This window comes from Perna viridis, chromosome 3 (genome assembly GCF_037379345.1).
Source record: "Perna viridis isolate PV_CMFRI_1.1 ecotype Kerala chromosome 3, ASM3737934v1, whole genome shotgun sequence".
NCBI classification, from domain to species: Eukaryota; Metazoa; Mollusca; class Bivalvia; order Mytilida; family Mytilidae; genus Perna; species Perna viridis.
The window spans coordinates 33,542,138-33,570,118 of record NC_142447.1 but is presented as its reverse complement, the minus strand read 5'-3'; the positions used below and the strand labels follow the sequence as shown (position 1 = coordinate 33,570,118).

Genomic DNA, 27,981 nt, shown 5'->3' with positions numbered 1-27,981 from the left:
GAATTTTGTTAATCAAAACTTCCAGTTACTCATGTCACCTTATTTGTTAGAATTCATAATGAATTATATAACACAACTAATACATAAGTTCAACAGTCTTTAATAATAAAATAAAACAATATCACATTTATTTTCCAAAGAAAGTATATTTGTACTTGTGGATAACTTACAAAAACAATCACATGTAAGAAATTCAAGGCTCATTGAAGCCAACTAATGAAGATTAACATGTCTTACATACATTGCATTATTAATTTATAAGTATCAGAAAATAACTTCTTAAAAACAATGTCATACAAATGTAGGAGACCAACTAATGAAAATAGTTATAAAACTAATTAGCTAGTCAGTGGATTTTCATTATACCTATAGAACACCACATCAAACAAAGTGACAAATGATAGCTTGTCATCTGTCTTACAATATCATATAAAGTTATAAAGCAAATTTTCTTTCAGGGAAAGCTTTCCTTGAATTGGGAAATAAACTATTTCATAAATCTGCAATGCTGACTTAAACTTATATTTCCTTGTTATTTAATTCCTAATTTCAGCAACTGAATCTTGAGTAACATTCCTTACCATCTTCATTTTATTCTTTAGTTTGACTTAAGAAAAAATAAATCAAGAAACAAAATTATTCAATAATGGGAAATAAGCAAAATACATTTTTCTTTTCTGTAATATGGAATTCACAAATAGCTGAAGTGTTAGAAGCAATCTTTGGTCACTTTAATCTTCCTCCTCACCATTAACACTAGGAGCAATGTCTGTATCATTATCAAGTAAAATAGCTTCCCTCTCTCGTTCCTACAAATAAACAAACCGTTACTTAAAAACTCAAGTTAAATAATTTATTTTTAAGTTTCAATGAATATGTATCCTTGGAAATACTACTCATACACTGTCTAATATAGAATCTAATACAATCTATTGCACCTACTTCATATGTCCAGTAATTAGGTCACTAACATGCTTGTATATTTTCTTAAATTACATTCCTATTTCATAAGGGAGATAACTTATAATTTCAACAACAAAAATCAGATATAATTCAGCATCATTTGAAGTCCTCAATCATTTGCTGACATAATATATTCTAAATACTGAAGTTGAAAGATTTTAAAAGTGTTATAAATAGATTTTGGTTAATTTTTCTATAAATGAGGATTTAGACAAGAGTTGGATGAATCACATGCAAGTATGTGTTGTACTATAGAAGGACAAAAAATGACTTCCTATTGTCATCATTAGTAAATACCTTTAATCTGAAGAATAAGAATCTCTGACTAAGGCAAGAAGTGAAATCATAAGTGAACATGCATCTGTATATAATAACGTGCTTCACAAAATATGGTTCATGCAAATCTACAAGTGCATGTGTGTGGGTGCTTGAGAAGTATAAAAGAGAACAACCTAACAGTGACACAACATAAAACAATGAAGCTTGAAGCTGGGGAAAGTTTCTCTTTTGTTACATTTCTTTGTTATTCTAAATCCACTTTTTCTTAGTAGTTATTTTTTCTGGATAATTTTATATTCATATTTCCAAATCTTCTTACACAGAATGGAGGAATTCAAGGGTGACGGGGAGTTATGGCTTATGTTAAGGGAAGAAGGTTAACTTTAAAAAAATGTTGTAATAAATAACTCAAATTATTTAGTAAAAAAAAATGGATAAAAATAGTAAACTAAATCAATAACTGAATGTGGGCTGAAGCATGCAGAAATTAACGGATGGAATGTTAGAATAACAAACGGGAATTACTCTTTGTTTCCGCTGAGCCTGCTTAGCTGAAGATTGTTCTTGCTGAAAATATTGGTATTGATATATATTAAAGCATATTCTACAATTAAAAAAAAACAAAAAAATCAGAAAATACTAGTAAATACATGTATGATAATATGTACAAGATGAGTCAATGACCTCAGATGATAGGCAGAAAAAACATGAAGTTGCATGTGTTGACAAGCTAGGTATACCATCACTTGTACAGGAAGTCAGACAACCAACATTTCTTTTCAATGTATGTCCCATATATATAAAGTCACAGAGCAAATTTCAAATCAACCCATCCATTAGAAGCCAAGACAATTGCAATGTAAATTTGGATGGGTAGAATGACGGAAAGACAAGGTGATTCCAATGTACCATCCCACTCGATGAATGGGGGTAAAAAATGGAGCTCAAGAAATACAGGAGAATGTGAGATGTAATGCTTCTGAAAAACAGACACAACAAAAAAATTGAACCCTGAAGGGTTATTTTATGCACCAACTTTATAATTCATAGAAGAACAGATGCAGCAGCCTACAAGAATCTTAGTATATCTTATTACTTAATGGTACTAATTTGTCAATACAAAAACAAAGTACATTATTTTTATTTCATTAGAGATGACAAACTGTTATCTTGCAAAATGAAATGTATAAAAATATTCTTGCCTTGATGACCTATAAGTTAAAAAATGCAACTTTTATAATGTATGTTTTATTTCTATGAAGAAGGAATATGCTTTATGGAGTTGAGATGAAACATCACAGACACCATCACCAAAACCAGTACCAATGCCAACATAGTAGAAATTATCAAAGCAATGAAGTTTGGAAGATAAGATCTAAAGTTGAATAAAATGTAGAACCAGATCCCATATGATGATCACAGAAATAAAGAATTATAGATATGATTCATTAAGCCCAGCTCCAACAAAGATGGTAAAGATGACACCATGCATTATAACCAGTAATCTACTGATAAATTCATACAATAACAATGTTTAATATAAGCTAATCTCTAGCGCCTAATAAAATGCCATATACCTAGATTGGAAAATAGAAAAAAAGGTATCAATAAATTCCATAATGAATTGATTACCTTAAAACTGCCTAGTTCAGTTCAGACACATACCAAAATAACTTGTTGCAAGCATTTGCAAACTCAAAAAAAATTCCAATGTAAAAAAATGATATTTTTAGATAAGGCAATTAATTAATGATAGAAAACATATGGAATCTATTGAAATTAACAATTATATGTTAATAAATATTCTATATTATTGAAAGTGGCATTTATACCACTGTATACCAAAGTGACATGTTACCTGGTACCCATTGGAATCTTGTGAAGCAGGGAAATCAGTCTTATAAAACAAACATATATAGTTACAAGGGGGACAATTGTATTTGTCTTGCTAGAACAAATAAAGGCCTTAAAATATGAAATTTTAAAATTTTAAAGTTATTTACAGAAGGTTTAAATTGAAGTATATATATGTATTTACATTTGAAGTCATACTAGAACTATTGATACTTAATTGATTGATAATGCAGATGTATTTATTACTTGCGCATTATCATTAAAAATGGGTAGGAATACAAATAAACTTATTATGATAGAATGCATTAGATAATCAACAAATCATGACAAAAGAGTGATGAGTTCACCATTAAAAACATAAAACCATCACCAACTAACATGATGTGATAATGAAAAAAAAATCCTATTACATAAACAAATAAAACAGAAGTTTCTTTGATTTAGAAAGTATGAGTATTTAATTTATAAAAGTTTCAGCTTTTAACATAGCTTTATCTTAAATAGTGGTATTATAAAAGTACAATATAATATTTCCTTAAATCTTTACATCATTTACACACTGAAAGTTCTTTCTAGTGTACCACAAGGAACTATAAATGTATACTTACATATAACTCAATTATTTTATCACTAAGAATTTTAAGATCCAGTGGGTTTTTGGTCATCTTCAGCTCCTTAGATAACCTGTTAAACTCCATATTGGACTCTCTCTGCTTTTTCTTCAATTCATAAATCTCTTGGTCAGTTTCTTCACAGATTCTAAAATTATCAAGAAGTTTAATAATACATGTAATACAGAATATTACCGGGAATTTCATTCACCATTATAGGTTAAAGAGTGTATAAATGTCAACACTGCTTAATTGAAGCAAAAGTTCTAGTAAAAATAATTGAAAAACAGTAAAAGTTATGACAATGTGTTATGTTTATGCTATGGGTTCCCAACTTGTTAAAATAAAGACAATAAGTTCATAAATATTAGGTTGGGAATAGATAACACAATTTCAAGTCATTGTGTTAAAGCTGTATACAAAAATGTACCAAGCTGAGAAATGCTGCTACAATTCTACAATGTCAACAATATAATCATGCCAAGCAAAATAAATTGACCCTTTCTGACCTATAAAAGCAGAAAAAAATGTGAATGCATGATCAGACCACTAGCTGAACAGCTGAATTCACAAAGGTGAGTATTGTAAAGGTTTTCTCCCTTATAGGTGGGACCTAATAAAAACTTGTACAGAAATAAGCTAGAAGAAATCTGCCTGTAGGACATAGATACTCTAGTCACTCCTAACATGCACCAAAACATTAAACAGAAGATGGATGTAACTGTGAGCCAAAAGTTCCACACTTAAAGCAAAACTTGATAGCAAAAAGTAAGTTGATGTAAAAAATTCATCATGCTGAAGCTGCACACAAAATCCCATAAACGCACCATATTGTTCCAGGAAACAGGAAGTCAATGTGCAACAAAGCTAAATGACAACATAAGTTACAGCCCATCAACACACAAAATTTAAAATTATTCTAAAGATGATGCTGAGATGTTTATGACAAAATTAACAAAACACAAAGAATGTAACAAACGATGGCAGGAAAAAGGAAGTTGATAACCAATAATAAATGAATAACAATCATGTCAAGCTGAAACAGTATACCACATTTCAAATCATTCTAAACAAAATGGACAGAAGACAGCAGTAAAACTTAAAATGGCCCATAGGTATACGAGGGGTGGAAAAGGGAGGGTGTCCTGTGCACAATAGTACGAGAAATAAAATGTTCCCATCATGCAGCATGAAAAATTATTTTGGAGGAGTTTTGGTCATTTGCATGAAACACAGTGAATAAGGAGACTCAAACACAAGAAATAAAAAGGCCCAAAAAAGAGAATGAATGTTACCCTTTACCACCCAAGTATAAAGGTGGGAGCATAGAAAACCCTGATAAACATCTTGAGAATACATTTAAAAGAGTAATCAAGGGAACCAAGGTTATAGCGGTAATCAAAAGAATGTAATTCAGGGACAAAGACCAGACATGGAAAACAGACATATACAACAAAGAACATGAAGTAACTAAAATCATACATACAAAGTAACAAAAGTAAATGAGCAACTTGGACTCCACTAAAAACCGGGAGCATGGACCAGGTGCACCGGAAGGGTAAGCGTCCTCTGCTTTTCTAGAATCACCTGCCGAGTTGCTCATGAAAAGTCAAGTCCAGGTTGGACAAATGAGGAAAGGAAAACTATGACCTGTTGAATAAATCAGTTTTCATGGTGCTGATGGATACACCATAACGATCCACGAGTTCATGATGAGGACCATAAAACTATGGTAGTGATGACTTCAATCTTGTAGCAACATAACCCTGTTCCAGAAGCCTATTTGTTAGAGTTCTAGCGAGAAACAAAAAGTCTGCATAGTTTTGGCAAGCTCTGGCATAGTGTATGAGTTGTGATATGAACACTCCATACGCAGGAGCCGAAGAGATGTTGCCACAGATGAAAGGAAAGTTGACAATTCTGAATGAAAAGTCATCACGTTTGTCGTAAAGTTTGGTCAATAGTTTTCCTTTACCATCAATTTCTAAGTGTAGGTCAAGATATGAGGCTGACTTCACAGTGTCTGTAGTATCCTTTATCTCAAGTTCTTTTGGGTAGATGCGATGTATCAAATCCCTGAAATTAGGATTGTTTAAAGATAATACATCATCTATATAGCGGAAACTGAGATTGAAGGATCTTGCCGAACGATATTCTTTCAGCTATAAAGTCAGCCTCATAAGAGTGAAGGAATAGGTCAGCAAGTAAAGGAGCACAATTTGTTCCAATTGGAATGTCGACCGTTTGTTGAAAAAACACATCCACCACACTGGACAAATATGTTGTCGATTAAAAATTCCAGTATTTTGTAAACATCTTCCTCTGTATATTTGGAAGATGATTTGAAATTATTTCTTACAAAGTATGAGGAATCTCTACCAAGAACTATATATTTGTATCTAGGTGTACCAGCTTTTTTGGAAAAACAACGATGTATAATGTTTTTAAGTCAGGATTTTAACTGAGTATGGGGAATAGAAGTATACAGTGTTGAAAAATCATAGGTTTTAATGCTATTATATTCAGATAATAGTCTTGAACTGATTGTCTCCAAAAGATCTTTTGAATTTTTTCAGGATCCACATTGAATTAATACCACTACGGGAGTAACAAGTGTTGTGGTAGGACTGCAGACCCTCTTTGACAGTTGTGAGTATAGAAGTTAAAAGTTTTGAAAGAGGTTTGGTGGTACATTTTGCAGATCCAGTTATGAAACGTTGTTTGTATGGATTCTTGTGAAGTTTAGGAATCCAGTACACAGACGGTAAATCACAATCATTGTCCTTGGTAGAGAGACCAAAAGAGGATAGCACAGATTTATAGTTTTCCACAATCTCTTCTTTGGAGAGAGTGGTAGCAGTATAGGTCTTATCACTGCTATTATTTTCTACGTCTACCTCTGATAATAAACATTGGATGTAAAACGTTTTGCAGACAAAAACAATGTTGTTTTGGGCTTTGTCTGCTGGTACAACAACATATTTGTCATGTATAGTAGACAATGTTTTTGCTACATCAGGGTCTTTGAAAACTGATGCAATCTTGGCACTCACTGACCTACTTCATTCGTTTCAAAATTAAAGACCTCACCGCCTTTAACCACTCTGACAGAGAATCAATGTCTTCTTGTTCTCGTTTTATCCATTTTCTTGCATAGTCCTCAACAGCATCCATAAGAACTTTGAAGTTATAAATCCAATTTATGGAGCGTGGTGCACGGTACTTGGGACCATTAGAAAGGATATTACGCAGAGATTCGTTTTCGATAATGGTTAAATCTCCTGTAACGATGGACCAGAAGGACCATATGTGAATGGAGAGGTTTTGCAAGAACAGTCAGGTGTTCAAAATTCTAATAGACCCTGCCATCCTATTGCCTCATGTAAAAACTTACTTCTGATATTCTTTCTGTATGGCTTCTGACATGGCTATAGATTTCTGAATCAACTGCTTGTATGTTGGTCCATCAGGAGTAAAGATAGTTAAGGAAAATAATATGGTACAAACTTGTTGGATTAAAAAAAAACATTTTTATCAATTTTAGAATTTTAATTAGATCTATTTTTATCAATTTTTAGAAACAACTGAAGCAAGTTTGTTCTAACAAGTGTTTTTAAGATTTGCTAGGTTAAGAGACGTTTACAAGTTGAATTACCTCTCTTTGCAGGAATCCAACAATACTAATCTTCCTCCATGGTTATCTTTATATAATAAAGCCTTACTACTAAATATCATCAAAACCTATTGAGCAGTATAGAAATGGATGAAGGGAATGGCTTAGAGGTGTTAACATGTAAAGCCCTTTGATTGGATTACCTCCATTGCAGGGACTTATTTTCCTTCATGCCCATTCATATGTGATGCCTAACTTTCCTACATAATTTTATAAAATTCTGTCAAGCTGTTCAGGACTTTTATACTTAAAGAAATATTGCAAGATGTGAGCTGTGCTGACTGGAATCACCTATTGCACCGTGCCAAGATCAATACAAAAAGTCACAACAAATATCAATAAATGAACCCAATTGAATGCCCAGAATTTACTAAGTTTTGAGTCCTATAACTTTTGGATATTTGGTTGGTTCCATTCAATTTGAATGTTTCCAGTCTGCACAGCTCAATTCATGCAACAATGCACCTTACTGAATATTTACAGATTGTATATACCACCCAACACTGTTTGCGAGGAGAAAAATAATGTCATGATTTTTATAATATTCTTATAAGACAAGGATATGGTATTGCAGCTATTTCTGTTCTCCTAACTTTCATTCCTGGTTGATGGAAATCTCTCAGCTGTCGCATATGTAAGTAGTGAGAGATTAATGGACTTCTTCCCTGAACATTAAACATTACTCTCTCATACTCTGGTCCTGGCCCTATCTGGTGAGACTACAATACATTATACAATGTTAGATAAACAACCTCAGCTATGACAACAGTATCTTAATCTCAAGTCATATATATGACTAGTCAAATAGAACATACAGAATCATGTGACCCATTATTGCTCCATGCATATTAATGGACACTATCAGTATCGCTATCATAAGTACAGAGTTTTTTCAATTTTTTTTTCAATACATCAACCAAGCATATCTCTTTAGAAACAAGAGGCTCTCAGGAGCCTCAATCACTCACCTGGTTAAATTTTGTCTTTCAATGGCAATAAATTTAACAAGAAGTTGTCTAACAATTTTGACTCAGGAAGACTTGGGTAGGACTTATCATAAGGACCATTACATACATGGCTTAACAGATCAAAATGAAAATTTGACCACAGATATATCTCATCATGCTGAACGCTTTTACCCTATAACAGAATTTGCCTTAACCTAATGGTTTTGGAGATATATGCGAAAAACTGCAGTCTGACCCCTATGTTCTATTTTTAGTAATGGCTGCCATGTGTTTTGATGGATCAAAAAAATAAACATAACTTTTGAACAATATTCCCCAAGGAACATTCATATTAAGTTTGGTTCATTTTGGTCAAGTAGTGTCAAAGGAGAAGATTTTTGAAAGAAATAACAAAAATAGCAAAAAAACGTCAAAAAGGGCAATAACTTCTAAATGGCTTGATAGATTAAAATGGAAATTTGGCCACAAATAGATCTTATCATGCTAAACACTTTTATTCTGTCAGAATTTGACTAAACCTAATGTTTTGGAGATATATGTGAAAAACTAGTCTGACCCCTATGTTCTATTTTTAGTAACAGCGGCCATGTGTTTTGAAGGATCAAAAATCTAAACACAACTTTTGTGCAACATACCCTGAGGAACATATGTGCAAAGTTTCATATAATTCTACTTAATGGTTTCAGAGGAGAAGATTTTTGAAAAATTGTTAACGGACAACGACGACGGACGCCAAGTGATGGCAATAGATCACATGGCCTTCGGCCAGGTGTGCTAAAAATGTTTTAATGAATTGCAAGTGAAATCTCCACTACATTCAATGGAAATTTATTTTTCATTTGTCAATGTCTTCATTGTTTGAGCCAAGAATGTACAATTTTCATTTAAATCATCAACTATTTAAAACATACACCTTAAGAAAAATATGTTCAAATTTGTAAAATGATATGTACTGGGGTGAAAATAAGTTGTAATGGATATAAATTTGAGTCTCACAGTTGTCATACTTAAAGAACTAAAATCATACACAAAATAATTTCAAATACTTTCTACCATAAAAATCCTTAACCTTTGTGTGACTGGCCAAGGATAGAAAACCAACAAATGATAAAATTAACATGGTACATGTTTTTTTCTCAAATAAGAATTAAATGTTTCATTTTTTATGTTTCATTGCTCTAAAAAGCATCAACAAGCCAATTTTCAATGAAGCACACTAGTGCTTCATGTCCAAAATGTGAGTAGTCCACTTCATTTCATCATAGACTCTTGAAATATCATATGTAAAGCCAGTTATCCAATGAGATTAGCATATTTAAATGATATGCACAGTGAATGTAATTATAAAATAATTCATGAATTCATAAGAAAGTACTTTCTGTATATCATAGTGTGTAACAACTTTCTGGTTATTCTACTACTATGTCTAAATTAAGGGGTAACTTGTAAAGAAGAAATAATGTGTTGCATGCAAAAGTATATCATATATAACCTGCTGAAACCATTCAATTTCTCAGTTATATAACATAGTGCAATTACAGCAGCTTATCTTTACTATAGAAAAACTAGCCTAGGGAAGTATTAACCTGGTACTTAATTACATAAAGTTAAGATAAAAAATATTAATCACCTCATTAAAAATATGATGATTTTTTAATTAATTCCTACAATTACCTACTAGAAGAAGTACTTTAAAAGACTTATGTTTTCAAGGCAAAAATATCAATTTTTATAAAAATGGCATTCAAAATCAAGAATATAGTACATGTATAACAAGAGAATGTTCAGTAAAGAAATAAGTTCGTTATAACCATAGATAATGCATGCAATAATAAATGATGAATTTCAAGTCTACATCAAGAGAGTTCTTTCTACAGGGAAAGGAAACAATAATGCTACATCAGATGTCCTGTTGTTTACATGTTTACTTTGAAAGATATACTAGGTATACCTCATCTGTGGTATAACTCAAATATGCTTCAACCTGTCAAAATTTTATCTATACATCAACTACTAGTAGTGGTATTTGTTAGACAATATACATGATAGAAGCAAAGACTTAAATGCAAAATCATAAAACTTGGTAAAAACTAAAACAAAATAAGTTTGATCAAAAGCATTTATCTAGGTAATATTGTTTATGTTTTTTTAATATTATATCCAACACCTAGGTTTTCAAAAATAAACAATAGAAATAATTATTAAAATAGTTTGGTAAATAAAGTCTAATCTACCCTAGCCATAGCCATCTACCTGTTTAGCAGTTTTCCTTCTTACTGTTGATCCACATGTAGCCAGTCTGGATGGACTTGTCCTTGAGAAACTTGTGTACACACCCTGTTGAGAAGGCACTGTACCATTAGTTGGTAAACTGAAGTTTGTTACTTTGGTTATCTCCCTTGAGGCTCCCTGAGGAGTCATTCGAGCTGAAGATCGACTCTCAGTAGCTCCACCCAAATTGTCTATCACCTTATGAAATGATTCCATATCAAGACTTGCACTAACTAAAAATATAAAAAAAAGAAAAATTTTTACTGTAAAATAACATCTGGACTTTGAAACCAGTTTCAAAACATATAATAGATTCATATGCTATTATATATACATGGTAGTTGTAATTTACAAGTCCATTTTTTATTGTTAAAAAGATGAATTTGATGGGTATTAAAATTTGTTCAAGTCTAACTAATTGCACTGAAATCCATATAACTCTATTTCCTTACATACATGTATTAAGTATAAATGTTTTGAATGTACTGTCTAAGTTATCATGTTAAGACCATTTATTATTGGTCATTGATGATATACACATATAAGAGATTATAGAAATTATAACCTGTCTTAAAAAAATTGAATGTGGCAAATCAGGCTTATCTTAAGCCAAAACTTGGATAGAAATTATATTGAACCTATATGCTGAGAGTCAACATGCCCAACCATGTGATGTTTGACCCACCCTAGTTCTTGTGACTGGGATTTCTTTTATTCTTGTGGTAGACTTTTCTAAAAGTATACACGTGTGATCATTCCTTTAAAGAATGACCTCTTTACCTTTATGTGCATTCTCAGTCTTTCAGCAAATAAAGGTCCAACTGAATTATTATCAAATTTTGGCTTAAAGTAGTTCAGCCTCTTTCAATTTTCACATTAAATAAGTAATTGTTTGGTAAACAGAAAGTACATATGCTAGAAACCTGGGTAGAAGAACAATGGAATAAGTCCCAATTACAAAGCTATACACCAAAGTAATAAGGAAACATTGCAAACAAGATGCCTGAAAATCTGTACTAAAGTGTGAATTGTCCAACAGACAGAATAAAAGGTGATCTATTCATATGAAGATAGCTATTGTTTTCTGGAAGTATGATCATAAATTTGATGTTAATATATTGTATTTTCTCCATTTTTCTTCCAGGGTTACATGAAAGAGCATAGGTATCTCAAAAATGCCTTTATACCTTATGATTGATTGTTATCTTTTAATGCCCTAGTCACGGAAACGGCATTAAAAGATAACAATCAATCATTTATACCTTAATAACTAGATTACAATAAAAAATAGTATAACATAAATGTAATGACATAACAGTATACATACAAATAAATAAATTAAGAATTAAAAGTAAATAAAAACATCCAAACATACATTGTATCTAATGAAGAAAAACAACAAAGGTGGTATTAGGTTACTGAAGTAATCAGCATCCACTCATGGCTTGAAATCATGCATTAAGGGTTCATTTCTGTTACTGTATGACTGTGGATGGTATTAGGGTAAATAATGACCTTGCAGATGTTGGTACACTGAGGCATGTTCATGCAGTATGAATGGTAAATGAAAAACATAGCAATGGGAAAAGTGACAAATAACAAATTAAAACAAACACAAAATCATTTTTAAAAAATACCTGACAGGGTCCCTGCAAACAGTACAGCTGTGTAAAATACTGTCAATCTTTGTATATAAGCAGTTAGAGTATATATTACATATACCATTTAGCAGTCAGCAGTCAGAAGTGTTGCTGCAGTATGTGTGATATCATTTAATTGAATCTTTTTTTGTTTGCTTCCAATGCAAACATCTCATTTCTATCATCAGATCAAGGTGTCATTTGATGTGTATAGAACCACAATGGTAGTACATGTATGGCAAGCCGAAGTGGACAAAAATAAAAATGTTGTTATATTAGAAAATAAACTTTTAATATCACAAAATATTTCTTTTAATATAAGAAAATATTTTTTAACATTAGAAATTCATTTTGTAATATCAAAAATTAATCTTCTAATACTACAAAATGCTGATTTAGTTGATTGAATTGGGTAATATTAGAAAATGAATTGGTAATACATGTATTAGAAAATGAATTGGTAATATTAGAAAACGAATTGGTAATATTAAAAAATGAATTGGTAATATTAGAAAATGAATTGGTAATATTACAAAATAAATTGGTAAAATTAGAAAATCACTTTTCAATATTACAAAATCAGTCACATTTTTTAATGTTACAAAATGATTTTCTAATATTACAAAATCGCAATTTAATAAAACAAATCCATTTTCTGATATTGGAAAATCAATTTCTAATATTTAAAAAATTGTTCTAAATATTAGAAATCAAATTTGTTATATTAAAAATGAATTAATAATGATAGTAATTAGTAATGATAACAAAATAATTTTTTGATATTAGAAAACATCCATTTTTGTCCACTTTGGCATGCCATATACATGTACAATAATACAGTATGCATCCTTATGAAAATATTGTACTAGTTTTTTTTCTACATTAGTCAAGCTTTGAGTGCTCAAATTAAAATAAAGTTGCTTTTATAAAGCATGGAATCCAAGAGATTTTTCTAGTTTCTTTTACAAAAGATTTATTATGCTTATATATGTATTGTATACCTTTGTTACTGGGAGAGGGCTTACATAGGCTTTGCCTGCTGCCTAATCCATTTCACTTTGTGTTGAATAAAATAAGGTTTAAACTAATATTGTTCATCAATAATGAAAATGAAATGTATACAATTACTTTGTTGAATAATTACCACTGATCAATAATATAAAATAAATTTCATATTAAAATTTTAACTAAAGTATGAATGTAGTGTTGAAAAAGTTATCCTTCGAGAGCAGATTGAGAACTTCTAAACTACAAACTAAATTCCTGTTTCTATTTTACATATACCTGTTTTTTATTCAGAATGAAACAGAAAAGAAATGAGAACTGCACCAAGAACACCTTACAGAGCCCAATTAACTGAAGTATGAGAAACAAATACCAGTTCACAGAAGGTTTGAAATCAGAATACAGCTAACAAGACTTTACGACTAGATGAACAGACAGATGACTACCATTACCATGCATGCCTGTCTTAATGCAATGTGGGACAAAAGTGATTTTTTTTCTGCTTGATGTTGCAGTGTTCCACCTTATATAGTGGCAAATGTATAATGGATTCCATCTTAATAATTTATAATACACAAGTATAAATAATGAATTTGATACATTTTCCATCAAAATGCCCCAAAACAACCAAAATATATGTAGGACACAAATGTGTCCAGTTCCACAAACACGTCTGATAATACAACACATAGCCCGAAATGTTGACTTCATAGTTGCGATAAATAAACGATGTCAGATGTTCAAGACAGGCGACGGTGTAAAGCATTCCTGAGGATGACACAAAATTTAGCACATGCAGTTGAAACATCCCTACATTACCATTCAATAGTAGTTTCTGCATTATAGTCTCTGAGAGGAACTTTTTAAAATTTCCATATTATTCCCTTGTAATTGTTTATGTTTTCTGTTGGCTTTTGAAGTCAGTTATTTGTTGGTTTCTGTCCTTAAAACAAAATTCAGAGAATAAAGAGCTTCCCAGGGGCAGCATCATACGACTGCAGCACTTTGAACTCTATTCACTTTGGGCAGTTGTTAACACAATATTAGTTATTGACACACTAAAGCATAGAGATTACAGTTTGTTATTGACACAACTGGTTTAGATTTAATGATAAAACCTAATTCCCCATTTTAATCCTTATTTTCAAAAGGGGGGCAGTAAACTAAAGGGTCCCCTACCATGTCATATGAAAGGTTCGTCGAATTTCTAAAATATTGGATAATTTTTTCTCATGCTATCATTAATAAAGAAAAGTTAATGGCCGACTATGACATGGTGGAAAACAAAATGGGGTTGTAAAGAAATGATGAATATGAACTGGGTCATTGTACTGGTCACACAATGTCAAAGAAACAATGTCTCTCTAAGCGCCAAAAATTCATAAAACAAACATAAACGGTTGTGTTTGATATTTGTTAATCAGATATGTTTGTGTGATCCAATTCATGTTTGTGAAGTGACCACGTCATAGTACTATGTACATATAAGATGTTTGCCAATTTCCATGACAAAAATTGACTTCATCATAAGATCGGCCTACTTGTGAAATCGGACACCTTTATGAAACCAGACATGCATCCGAGTCTTACATATCTAATGGATTTCTATTAAAATATTCAACCACTTTGTAGCTGTGTATCTCCTACCGGTTTGAAAGTCAAAGAAGGAAGAACATTATTTACTAGAACAATTACTAGTATTTAAAAACTTGTGGTAATAAAAAAAAAAACAAGACCATGGTTGGCAAAGATATAAAAAAAAATCTCTCTGAAACATTTTATGCATTTCAAATAAAAATTCAGTTCTCATAAAAATTTTTCAGTATAAATGATTTGAAATGAATAAGCCATATAAAAAGCATAGTAATAGAAGATAATAGAGGTGATATGCTTATCACAAATATAAAGAATTTTTGTGAAAAAAAGATACAAAGTGAAAAATTCAAAATGCATTAAAAAATCAGCTGTAGATGTGTCATTGAACATGTATCATATCCAGGTGATATTTGTTCAATAACAACCTACTCTTCCCATTGAATATACAAAGAATATGTGTTATCTTACCTTCACTCACATCTAATAATGTTTCAGAAGTATTTCAGAAATACGTAAGTTTTAAATATGATACTTCTACATTCAATAATATTATTTATGGTTTAAAACCAACCTCCGACATGTACATTTATTAAAATAAGTAGGTAATGAAGAGTAGATATTTTTCTATTTCAAAGACGAATGTCTAGCATTAAAAAAAAAACTTTTCAAACCTACTTGCTGTGTTTAATGGTGTAATATTTTTCCTAAGTGGCCAGATTTAAATGGGGAGGGTTGTGATCATGCCAAAGCACTTTAATCGTGCTTCATTTTTTGCACCTGTCCCAAGTAAGGAACATCTGGCTTCTGTATGTATTGTTTCACTTTTAAGTTGCTGGAGTATATGGGGGCAACTATTTTGTTGTAGCTATGTATAATGTTGTTTTGGGACCAGCTACAGCCTGCCCTGTGGTGTGAGGGTTTCATCATCATTACTTGAAGACCCATGGATAGCCTTTGAGCTGGCATTTTTTCATCCCAGTGGGGTTGTTGTCTCTTTAACATGTTCACCATATTCTCATTATATTAGAACCGTTAATGTGTCCTGCATGATAAATATTGCTAACTTTGAGGAAGGTTTATCCCCAAATCATTACATAAGGATAACACTAGTTAAATATCATAAGTAATGGCAACACTCTTTCCTAGATTTTAACAATCAAATTCTTGTCTTTAGAAGCTGATAACAAGTTTTACTCATAAAGTATTTAAGAAACTTACCTTCTTTGTTAAGAGCCGCAGCTTGCATAATTTTCTGTGTAGTCTCGGACATTTGTTTTTCAGCTTTTTTACCTTTGGCTGAATCTGTCTCCATTTTCCTGATATCCCATTCTTTGAATATCATACTATTTGGCTTAATACCTAAAATAAATTATATTATATACTTATAAAGATCCTGAAAGCCCAATTGGCTCACCCGACAAATATCTGGACACAATAAATTGTTGATATATTTTCCTAATATACTTATAACATTTTTTTGGACAGAAGGATGAGGTGATTACTACACATGTATACCCCTAATATAATAATAAAGGTAACACAGGTCTGATTGGATAAAAAAATTCATCCTTTATCTCATAGACCAAATTTTGTAATGTGACTATGACATCATCAAACTTTTTTAATGATTTACTCATTGATTTTGATACTTAAATCCAATTATAAATAATGACTGTTATGTTTTTCCAGTCTATTTGAAATAACCTCAATCCCCATGTTGCACACTTGAAAATAATCTGCTTCCCAGGTAATACAGCATGCACCACATGATTGAAGTTATTTGTTCATAGACTGAAAAAAAAATATAACAGTCATTCCTTAAGTAAATAAGTATAAATCAATATACCTGTAATCCACTCAAAGACAGTATTACATAGAAACTGTTTAAAGTCATCAGCAAGTTTGTTACTAGATTCAGGAAAAGCTTGGTGGTATATTAAATAAACAGCTTGAGCAAGACAGTTGGGATATACCTAAAATAAAGAATTTATGCATATCACATTGGCTTGTTTAAAAAAAATGTATCTTATACATAAAGTATTTGAGTTTGAATAGCAGTCAATTATAATGTTGGATGGCAAATTTAAAGGTTAAGGTCATCATAATTGACAGCTGTTCAAAATTAAAGACAGTGTCCAAAAGATCACAAAGGTGTTCTGTGGTAGTTAAGTAGGACACATTGGTCTAACGTAGAGCAGATTTCTATCTAGAGAGCTATTTAAATTACTCACTAGCCTAGCTAGATTTGTATTGAAATTGGAATTGGTCTATTTCAACTAGCTGTAATATGTGAACATTTCTAATATGTATTATTCTACAAAATCAGAATGTCAATTTCCTTTATTTTTATTTTTTTATCACAACCTGTTGAGCCAATATTATCCTGTCACAGTGGTCTTGGACTGTCTATATACATCTAAAATTATCTTCTTATTGAAACCAATAAAGTAATAGACCTACAGCCAGAAATTTATCTTTGACGTCATTATGGATACTGGTAAACAATGCTACATAACTATCAGCTATTCTATCATAAATCAGGGACATATTCTCTGACCTGTTTCTACCCTGAAAAAGTAAATAAGGATATATACATGAAAATCCTGATAAAAAAATTGAAAACAAAACAGTATTAAACAAGAAATACTGTGGGCATGCACTTCAAGAATAAAACCCTTCATGTAAAACCTTTAAGTTGGATAATCTCCATTGGCAGAGACTTGTCATTCATTATCTTCATACACATTTAAAGATTCAAAATGTTTGTAAAAAATATCATCACTGTCTATCAAGTGGTTTTGGAAGTAACATATCAGGCCTGTCCAATATTTCTAAATAATATCAATAACATTAACCACTGAAAATCTACAGAAAACAATTGGGAAGAAAACATGAAAGTAAACTATAACCTCGTCAAAGTGATGTAGAAAGATCCACCAGAAAGTGTCTTGCAGAACAGCTACTGAAGCCTCTGATAAAAATAACTTCTTCCAAAATTTCTTAAACCCAGGCTGCAAAATAAATTCAATTTAAACATTTTGAAAAATGATAAATGTTTAGTTATTCATAGTAAATTAAGTATAATTATTCCTTTCTGTTGAAGGGGAAGAGTTTAAAAAAAGTTTTAGAATTCAAAGGATTAATGATCTTATGCCCAACTATCAACAGCAAAAATATAACAAAATTTCATCTGTAACAACACAGATTGATGCAAACAAGTTCATTTTATGTCGGCCAGTTTTGGCAGAAACCTGCTGCTGTCATGACTGGATGACAGTAGGTATCTGCTGAAACAAGTCGATATAAATAAAGCATTTTGCAATTGAGGAGTGTTGTTACAGTGATGATTAAACCTGAATTTATAACAACCCTGCATACATATAGTATACACTTCCAAGGATCAGTACCTACACTTAAACTTATGAAGTGAAGGTTATTCCTGATTCTCATTTTCCATGTGACATCACACTTTAATTTGATTGGTCAACTGAAGGAATTTAAATTGACCAGAACTACCAAGTCCATCTGCCAAGATGGAAAAATTAATATTTTTCAATAATAAATCTTATTGAATATAGAAATTAATATAAAAAATGGTTTGGTTTATCTGCTCAAAAGATCCTTTAAAAGAAGAATTTTTATCAATAAAAAAGATAGCTACTACAGATTTTGAATTAGCTTCCAGGGTTCTATGTATGTTAAGCATAGGCACCTATGAAGCTTCACCTTGATACACCTCATAGATCTCAAAATGTCCAGATGTCCAGAAAAGAGAATTCAAATTCTGTATAATAATAATTAAGTACCACTCCATATAAATTTCAAAATTGAGTGGTATGTGTTAGGGATTGATTCTTCCATTGTGTGGTTTTTTTTTGTTTTTTTTAACATTTCTTTTCAGAAATTTAAAGTTATTACATTTTTGAATTGTTTCTTCCAAGATATTTTTTTCAATGCACTATGTCATATAGCTAGGGGAGATAACTGATATCAGAACAATATTTATTGCATAGTGTTTGGAAAAAGTTTTCATTGCAGAGGGAAAGCCTTTGAAAAGACACATATTAATAATTGTGGAATTTTTCTTAATTTGACTAGTTATACTAAATGCTGTTCCCTTCAGACTCGTATCTTTCTGCTCTTTTACAATATATCTACAAGAAGCACTGTTTCAAAGGGAGATAATTCATAGAAAATTACAAAGAAAGCAATACAAATATCAACTAGTGGTATATCTAATCAACGTTAGCTATCATCTTTATTCTTTTATGTGGACAGTTTAAGCAAGCAAAACTGATTAAAATTTGGAAACAATATTGTGGCCCCAATTCTCACATATCTGTTAAAATTTTACATGGAATGGTACTTTTATGCATCAACACTTAAAAATTCAGATCAATCTGTTTATTTAGATTTTCATTGTAAAATCAAAATAAAGCTTAAAAACTCTAGAAACTTACATTAAAGTCTTGAGCTTTTGTAATTTTGTGAAGAATAGGTAATGACTCTATCTGTGCTGGAAGTTCTACCAGCTCTCCATGCCGAAATCCTGGGAACTGACAAAATTCTATTGTCTTTTTCCGGGTCTCAAGCATGGACTCTGCAAAGTCCTAAACAAAAACAAATATTCTATGGTTATAACTTACAAATAGTCTTTTTGGGTAGACATTATTTAAGGCATATAGAAATAATACAAGAAGAACAAACCTGGACAAATACTTATAATTAAATGACTCAAAGCAGTACAAAAATCAGATCAATAACTTGAAATCTAGATCACTACAGATGGAGTTTTTTTTCTATTTATAGAGTTTAAATAAACTAGCTTATACAGTAGTTAAAATTTTATATAAAAATACAATTAACTTTTACAGAAAGTATTTTTTCCTTCACCATGTTTTACTTCTGTTAAAAGGAAGGTGAATTAATTACATGGCACAATATTATTCATCCCTCTTTGGGGAGTACATTAGGATGGGGATCACAGAACAACACAGACATTACCAGTGACATAAACAACTTATATACCTTGTTATAATTATGATTGAAAAAGTATCAAAACACAAGACACTGGCCAGGAATAGAAAAAATTGTATTTTGAACAACATAGGAAACCTTCTGAGTACGCTGAAACACAGTAGCGTATTAGTTCAAAACAAAACTTTGTGCAGTACAATGTATTATAAAATTTCATACACAAAACAGTAAAACTGGAGCAAGTATTTTGTTTAAGCGAATCAGTTATTTACATGTAATACTATTCTACTGTAAAAACAAATAAATGCAGTGACAAATTTCAGCTGATTGTACAAATGAAAAAATAGCAAAATATATTCAAAGGATATTGCAATACAAATGACTTACAGATTCCATTTTACTCAGAAATGTCTGCAGATATAACTCAGTTTAAGTCAACAGATCAAACCTTAGTAAATTATGCATTAAATGATGTCACAATTTGAAATGATAAGCTTTAATATGACCTAGACACTAGCTGTAGACCTGGCATTAAAGTTTATATTTTACACGAAATATATATTTTTATAAACCTAGCCTTTAACAGTTGCTGCTTACACTGTTTTTTTTTTTTTAATGTTCTATATTGTATTATCTTAAAGTGATTTGGTATTGTCAAATCAGCTTTTGTTTTTGTGTATTTTGTTGTTTATTTTTAATTTCTAGTAGATATAGTTTTTGTGTGTGAGGGCCTCAGGGAAGATTAGCTTGTAAACTAACTGTGTAACCCTCTTGAAATATATAAACGATGTCACAATTTGAAATGATAAGCTTTAATTTGACCTAGACACTAGCTGTAGACCTGGCATTAAAGTTTATATTTTACAAAAATATATATTTTTATAAACATAGCCTTTAATGGTTGTAACTATTTTAATTAAGGATGGATACAAATAATGTAAATTAATAGCAACTGATACATTTATATCAAAAACAATGACATAATAAAATTAACTTCCAGATTCTCTTGTTCAGAAAGACACTTAATTTGAAGGTGTTGATCCATGATTGAATGTAGACATTACATCAATATATTTTATTGGGTTAAAGTCTCAAACAAACGATCCACCATTTAAGTTTGTTTTCATAATCTGAAAGTTAATTTTACTTTGAATATAAAACTTCATTTTAAACTGTTTAATGCTTAAATAACAGCTAGTATAAATTTAATTAATGCATCAAGTGAACTAATTAGCAAAGATATATAAAATTATTGTGAATTAGGGGGATAACAGAGGATGTAACTGTTATCTTTCTTGTGATAAAGAAATGAAAAATTGACAACACATCAACATTTTTGATATCTACTTACCCCACTTTTGGAATCCTGTACAGTTTATAGACAGATATACATTTGACAAAACTAGAATAATTCATAGAGTCTTGACTTGGGTGACATTAGGGCAATATTTAAAATCAATAACGAAAACATGAGTTTTTATGACCAATTCATAGTAAATTAAGAATATTTGTCCACTTTCATTCAATCTCTGACTACGGCTAATTATTTCAGACCCATCAATGATTATTCAGATGAAAGACAAAAATATTCTTGTATATATACTGATATAGAAAGAATAACAATTCGGGCAATCAAAATATATGTACAATTAAGGAAGGAAATTAAAAAGAAATTGAAACGTTGAAGCTTAAAAATCTTAAAGATAGATATCAACAAAAAAACAAAACAAAACAAATGCACTGCATAGCAAGCATAAAGAATGAAATATTGATAAGAGAAAGGTCTAGTAGTTAGATAGAACTCTTTATAATTTATGGCTTATATTCTACTCATTATACAAATATAAATTACCAACTAAAGGATAAGGTAGAATCAAGCCTTATTATTTAATCACATATACAATGTTAATTAAAGATATTACACCTACTTTGAATAGGAAACTACTAAACAGAATGAAAAATGCTACATGTATATTAATATTCATCTCACATTATCATGCATGTTTATTTTTTTAGTATTTACCTTTGGTTTCATCTAAACATGCAATACACATGCAAAACTGAAACCTGCAACAAGAATATATATATACTCACCAAACTTTTAGTAACTTTAGCACTATGATGAGTCTTAACGGCATCTGAGTCTGTCATCTCTGTTAGAAAAGCTGAAACAAAATATTTGCATTTTACACAACAATAAGAACATCCAATTATAACCAGAAATAGTGTGAGTAAGCTCACAAAGATAATACTCCCTGCTTCAAATGGACTCAAATGTAAAACATTTAATTGGATTTACATCCTATTGGAGTCATCAAATTTCCTTGAGCAGTTTAGGAAATGTGCTTACAAGGTTTAAACATAAAAAACCATTAATATGGACTATCCCCCCTTAGAGTTCTCTGACAGTAACTGTGCTTCTCCATGCACATCTACTTATTAAGCCAAACCTTCCTATAAAGTTACATAAAAATCCCTTGAGTGGTGAAGGAGCAGTTGCACTTGAAAGATTTTAATATGTAAAACACTTAATTTGGATTATCTCCCTTTGGAGATCTCCAACAGTAATTAAGTTCCTTCATGCATATCTACATATAGAAACAGAATAATGAATAAGTGAGCAATAGCCACGTTTAAAAGGTAAAAAGGAACTACATACAAATAAAATATAAATAAAACTTAAAACATCAAAGAATATGGGCCCAAAATTTTGGCCTTAAGGCCTTTGTCAGGGGCAAAAGTATTGAGGAGAAAACTGACAACTACCAATCCACACCACAGTGACATGGTGCCTTTCAAAATTTATCTTGATCATTGTGAGGATGATTCAAGTTCAAGATGAAAAATTATAAAATTGTATGTGAGCTGACAAAAAGCAATTTTTTACATATGGACCCCAACTTTCCAATAAAATTTCATTAAATCTTTTGAGTGGTTTAAGATGAGTTGTGCTTACTAGGTGGTAGCAAGTAAAACCCATAATTTTTATTATCTCCCTTTGGAGTCCTCCAATATTAATTAAGTTCCTTCATGCACATCTATATATAAGCCCAACCACTGTATAACATCTAAATAATATCTCTTGAGTGATTTAAGAGGAGGTGCCCTTACGAGGTTGTAACATGTAAAATCCATAATTTTGATTATCTCCCTTTGCAGTCACCAACAGTAATTATATTCCTTCATACACATCTACACCTCATATCTAACGTTCCTACAAAAATTCATCAAAATCTTGTTGTTAAAAAGGAGTTGCACTTACAAGCTCTTAGCATGTAAAAACTTTAATTTGGATTATCTCCCTTTGGAGTCAGCCAACAGTATTTATATTCCTTCATGCACATCTACCCGATACATATGATACTCAACCATCCAATAAAATTTCATAAAAATCCCTAGAGCAGTTTAGGAGGAGTTGCACTTACAAGGTATGTAGACAGACGGAAGGACAGATGGGGTGATTCCTATGTATCCCCCCAAACTTTGTTAGTGGGGTATAATTAGTACAAATAGTCTGCATGTTTGTATTATACAGTATTTTCCTAATCTAGCAACATTAGGAAAGGCTATAGCAATACTACAATCAGCTAAAAGTCTTATACAAATTTAACAGAACTGTAAAAAATCGTAAAATCTATTCAAAGTTAATTTTCAGTTTTTGTATTTTTCATGAAATCTATGAGACAGAAGAATTATCTTTTTATCTTACTAATACCTTGGATAAGTGATAATGGTGCTTTTCATGTCATTTATACAAACACAACAAAACTGATAAGAAGGTTTTTTGTTGTTTTTCATTTAATTGATAAGGCAATAAGAATGGATATAGAACCATCCTAAATAGAGATGTTGGCAAGGGAAAGCTGGGATTATCATGTAGATCACTTTAAGGTAGAAATTTATTCTAATACAAATTTTCAAATATTAAATGATGCAATTTTTTTTTACCATTAAACTAAGTTTCAATAAGTTTAACTTCTATTAAAGGTGCTGGAAATCAGTTAGCAAGTAAGATAAACAAATGCTTCTTCCTTAATACAATATAGATTTACATTATGGTTTGGTAATGACATAGCAAGATATTGATATTCATTTTACTAGTTCCTACTTCTTGCTGAAGAGAATGGCAATCTCTCCACTTTTTTGTCCTCTGTCTCCTCATCGGTTAAGATCTGGTCTGCATAAAACTTCAGCTTTTTCTCTAATTCTTCTAGGTCTGATTCTAAATCCTCCATCATATGTAACCCAATGGCTAAATCAATGTTAAGGCTAAAATATATACCATTTAATTGGAGTATAAATAAAAAGGTTAATATATTACAGGTACTTTGAATATTGTAGGTAAAATTGCAAGATGCATGTATCTGCTGGTAAATACATTTAATTCACTCAATTGATGAATGTTTCCATTATGTACTAGATCCTAGAAAATAGAACAAGGGAAAGCTTCCTCTACTCTTCTCTGTTGTTAACTTTTCTTTCAGTTGTTCAATATTATTTCCAGTTATTTATAAATAAGTTATTCACTGACAAAATTGTGCCATGGATAATTAAACAAGTAAAAATATATCATGGATAAAATTTCTTAGCAGATACAAAATGTTTAAGTTTGAACAGCTGGGCACTGAAGGATAAGTAAAATGTTTGAGAGTCAATTTAACTCTATCTTTCACCACAGACTCTCTGAAAAAGACAGGTATTTGTATATGTAACAATGGTCATGAATGTAACAAAAGGACATAAAATTTTAAAAATATAAATACAAGGATACGAGCTGAATCTCTAATAATAGCAGCTATGTCTTCCTGAGAACCAAGAAGGAGAGCTTCATTTTCAAGATCTAAAGGTCCCTCTGTTGCCATTGGATATGGCCAGTCCTCCTACAAAGAAAAGAATCAAACAACTAACAGTAAGGAGTAAAACTATTGTTTTTATAAAACAAACCAGATTATTTCTAAATTTAATAAAACCAATTGATATTGTTTATTTTCATGTCTTTATATATCATTAGGTACCAGTTTAGCTCCCTGGTTATTTTGTTTATTTCCATGTCTTTATACATCATTAGGTACCAGTTTAGCTCCCTGGTTACTTTAATCTACAAAACCTTTGAATTTTCTTTTTTTTTTCAAGAACAAGAAATAAAACAAAACATTATAAAGAAGTGCTTTTAATCTTTTTTCTAGCTCATACCAGTTTTTCAATGGCAAGAAATTCTTCTAAATTAGTAGGTGGCTTTTGTTTCGGTTCATTCTTTTTCTCTTCTTTCTCCCTCTCTTCTTCTTCCTCCTCCTCAAACTTTGCCATAATAGCCGCTACCCGAGGGTCAATTGCTACAGTGCCTGCCATTTTATAGTCTAGAAAAAAAGATCTCACCAAAAATGATCATTAGATTAAAAACAAGCATGGTTAAAGCAATGTCAGATATTCAACAACAAAAAAATAATAGAAACAAAATGTTATGGGGGGCAATTGAAGTACATGTAATGATTAGGAATGTCATGGGAAGCTTGATTATTTCTACTATCAGGACTGAACTTTTCCAATTACTTAACTTCCAAACATGTAATCTAGAAAGATGCACTCCTTGCAATTACAAAATACAAATTACAAGGGACCAATTCTAATCCTATTAATTTATCATTTGTAACTTATGACTTCAAGCAGATGAATTTACTTATATCCTGAAAAGATTTGTTCACAATGTCATAGTTTTCTCCTTTGTTTTAACCCAGATTTAACATCATGTAAGCAACTTGTCAGGTGTTTCTAGAATAGGAGAGAACACTTACCCTACTTGTGCTCCAAGGTACTGTTTCATAAAGCTTACATAAAACTTATGACCACTTAAGTTCTATTGGTTTCTTAAGGATTTATGTATAATTAAGTCTGACAAGTGCTTTGTGAAACCATACACAGGCCCCAGTTTTTAGTGAGTTGTTAATTTATTCCTTAAGTTAATGTGTATATTCTTTTAGTTAATTTATGGTGTTTTGTCAGTTTTCCTGGCCTTGTCATTGAAATAAGAACATACTGTTCCTGGTTCAAATCATGGCCTAAACTGAAACTTTAAGAAAAGACATTCCAAATTTTTTGCCAAATCTGACTTATTTTCTGTTTTAAAAAGCTTCAAAAAAGCTTCTTAAAGCACTTAAAGTATGGTTTTAACAAGAATGGGAGGCGTTTCAAAAACATTATCCATAAAGGATACTAAAGGGAACAGTCCAAGATGAAATGATAGTTACCTCATGATACAAACGTATTGGTTTACTTCAAAATGATACTATTACTTTCGATATGATAAGATACATTTTGTGATATCAATTATACTCATGGATTTTTATTGTAATATTTTATCCTCTTTAATCAATTTAAATCCAAAGTACTTCCAACTCTGGTGTTTAAAATGTTTTTTTTTTATGCAAAATTTTTATTGCTATTTTCTAACCATATTTTGAATGAAATGAATGGGTCTGAATGTAAGTTACAAAAAGATACTTTGTCCATAAGTTGCTTATGACATATGATCTTTTTCTCAGTAAAATGGCCTTCATTTATTTTACTTTAGGGGACCCACTCTAAAAATTGCATATTTTACCATTTTTCACGATAGAAAATTTTACTGAATATGGAGTTTACTGTATGTTCAATAAAATTTACCCTTTCTGTTTCCTTTGCTGTTGTAAACACAAGACACTATTTATGACAGTCCCCTAGAGTAAATGATCCCTATAATGCCTTAGTGTACTTTTAGGGACCCAAAACCTACATGCATATACAGGACAAGGAATACACACAAGACACTATTTATATGAGTCCCCTAAAGTAAGAAAAACAGTTAAGTCTCTTCACTTTTTGAAGACATACCACAGTCCCCAATAATACACTAAGGCCAGTAAATTTTAGATTTGTAATTTCAATGCAAAATTGTTGAAACAATAATATTATAGACTTTCCAATTAAGAATAATTTCAACAAACTATCTATTTTGATATTACTTTAAAGGAGATGTACAAGTAAAAAAAAATATAATTTACATTAATTACAAATTTAATTGGCAGTGGCTCCTCATCCACACATTCGTGGACGGGGAGCCTCTTCAGGCTAATAGTCCACACATCTGGTTTGCATCAATAGCATACAGAATCCTGACTGAAACAAACTGTTTTGTTACAGAAATTTTGTGGACCTTATTAATGGCTTAGCAAACTGTGATTGCAATTAATAAACCAGACAGTTTTTCTGTTCGTGTTATATACTTGTTAGGCTGCATATTTGATAGTGGTAGCAAGTTCCTGTGCTTGACAATGGACAGATTTTATGTTGGTCAGACACAGACACAGAAGTTATGATGACATGTGGCAAAGTTGATGCATCAATCGTCTTTATCAGATGTTTAAAAAAATTGTAATAAAATCTTGGTCGAAAATGTAAATATCTCAAGTGTTAAAAAGTACTTCAGTGCTAACCCATGGGATGATCTTAAAATTTTAGTTGCTACAAAGAAGAACCAGTGTGAATGGACATGTTTCATATGTAAGGAGAAATTGCATGACCAAGACATGTTTCACGTGTCAGGAGAAATTGCATGACCAAGACTCACTAGCTTGTTATTGCTGTCTGGAATGACAGCATTATGATTTAAAATGTTATAGACTCAAACCTGATGTGTGGATGATTAGCCTGTAGAGGCTACCCATCCTCGAATGCACGGAACACTACCACTGCCAATAAAATACAAACTGAATTATCTTTTAAATGAAATTTTTTTTTTAAATTACATTGTTCCTCTGATGTCATTAGCCAAAAAGGTTGTGCCATTATGAGCATATTAAGTGTGAATTGGAGCATTGGAAGTCACAGCTCGTAAACATGCTAAACCACACTCAAGTTTTATGAATTATTTTTAATCTAAAAATGACATGGCAGTCGCTGTATTAGTCTGTAAAGATGACCCCGAAATAACTCATAACCTTGCTTACAAGTGGGATATTGGAAAAGTCTTTTACATCAAGATGAAAAATATATAACTTGAAACATTTTCTAATGATTCATACAAAAGAAACTTTGATAAAATGTTTTCTCGTCAATGATATTTTGTTGCCAACAACGCGAAAGAGTCCATCTTTTAGTGGCGAGTAAGG

At 31.1% G+C, this 27,981-nt stretch overlaps 1 protein-coding gene across 13 annotated transcripts; it reads right to left on the bottom strand.

Moving 5' to 3' along the window:
* Positions 1–84: 84 nt before the first annotated feature.
* LOC148621944 (protein FAM227B-like) lies at positions 85–27,981 on the bottom strand. 13 transcript variants are annotated; one of them, XM_088571330.1, is made up of 21 exons: positions 27,820–27,981; positions 25,031–25,194; positions 24,609–24,717; positions 23,946–24,089; positions 21,932–22,002; positions 21,189–21,203; positions 20,225–20,248; positions 19,321–19,470; positions 17,770–17,871; positions 17,321–17,428; positions 16,707–16,833; positions 16,079–16,219; positions 12,257–12,268; positions 10,602–10,852; positions 10,300–10,332; positions 7,946–8,099; positions 7,102–7,180; positions 3,705–3,855; positions 3,101–3,139; positions 1,768–1,809; positions 85–809 (listed from the first exon to the last, which is right to left on the bottom strand). In XM_088571330.1, exons 2-21 carry the CDS (start codon positions 25,184–25,186, stop codon positions 732–734), a joined length of 1,986 nt encoding a protein of 661 aa, XP_088427456.1. In that variant the 5' UTR covers positions 25,187–25,194; positions 27,820–27,981; the 3' UTR covers positions 85–731. The 13 variants fall into 13 exon arrangements, with proteins under 13 accessions (XP_088427456.1, XP_088427464.1, XP_088427461.1 ...); XM_088571338.1 differs by lacking the exon at positions 1,768–1,809; XM_088571335.1 differs by lacking the exon at positions 3,101–3,139.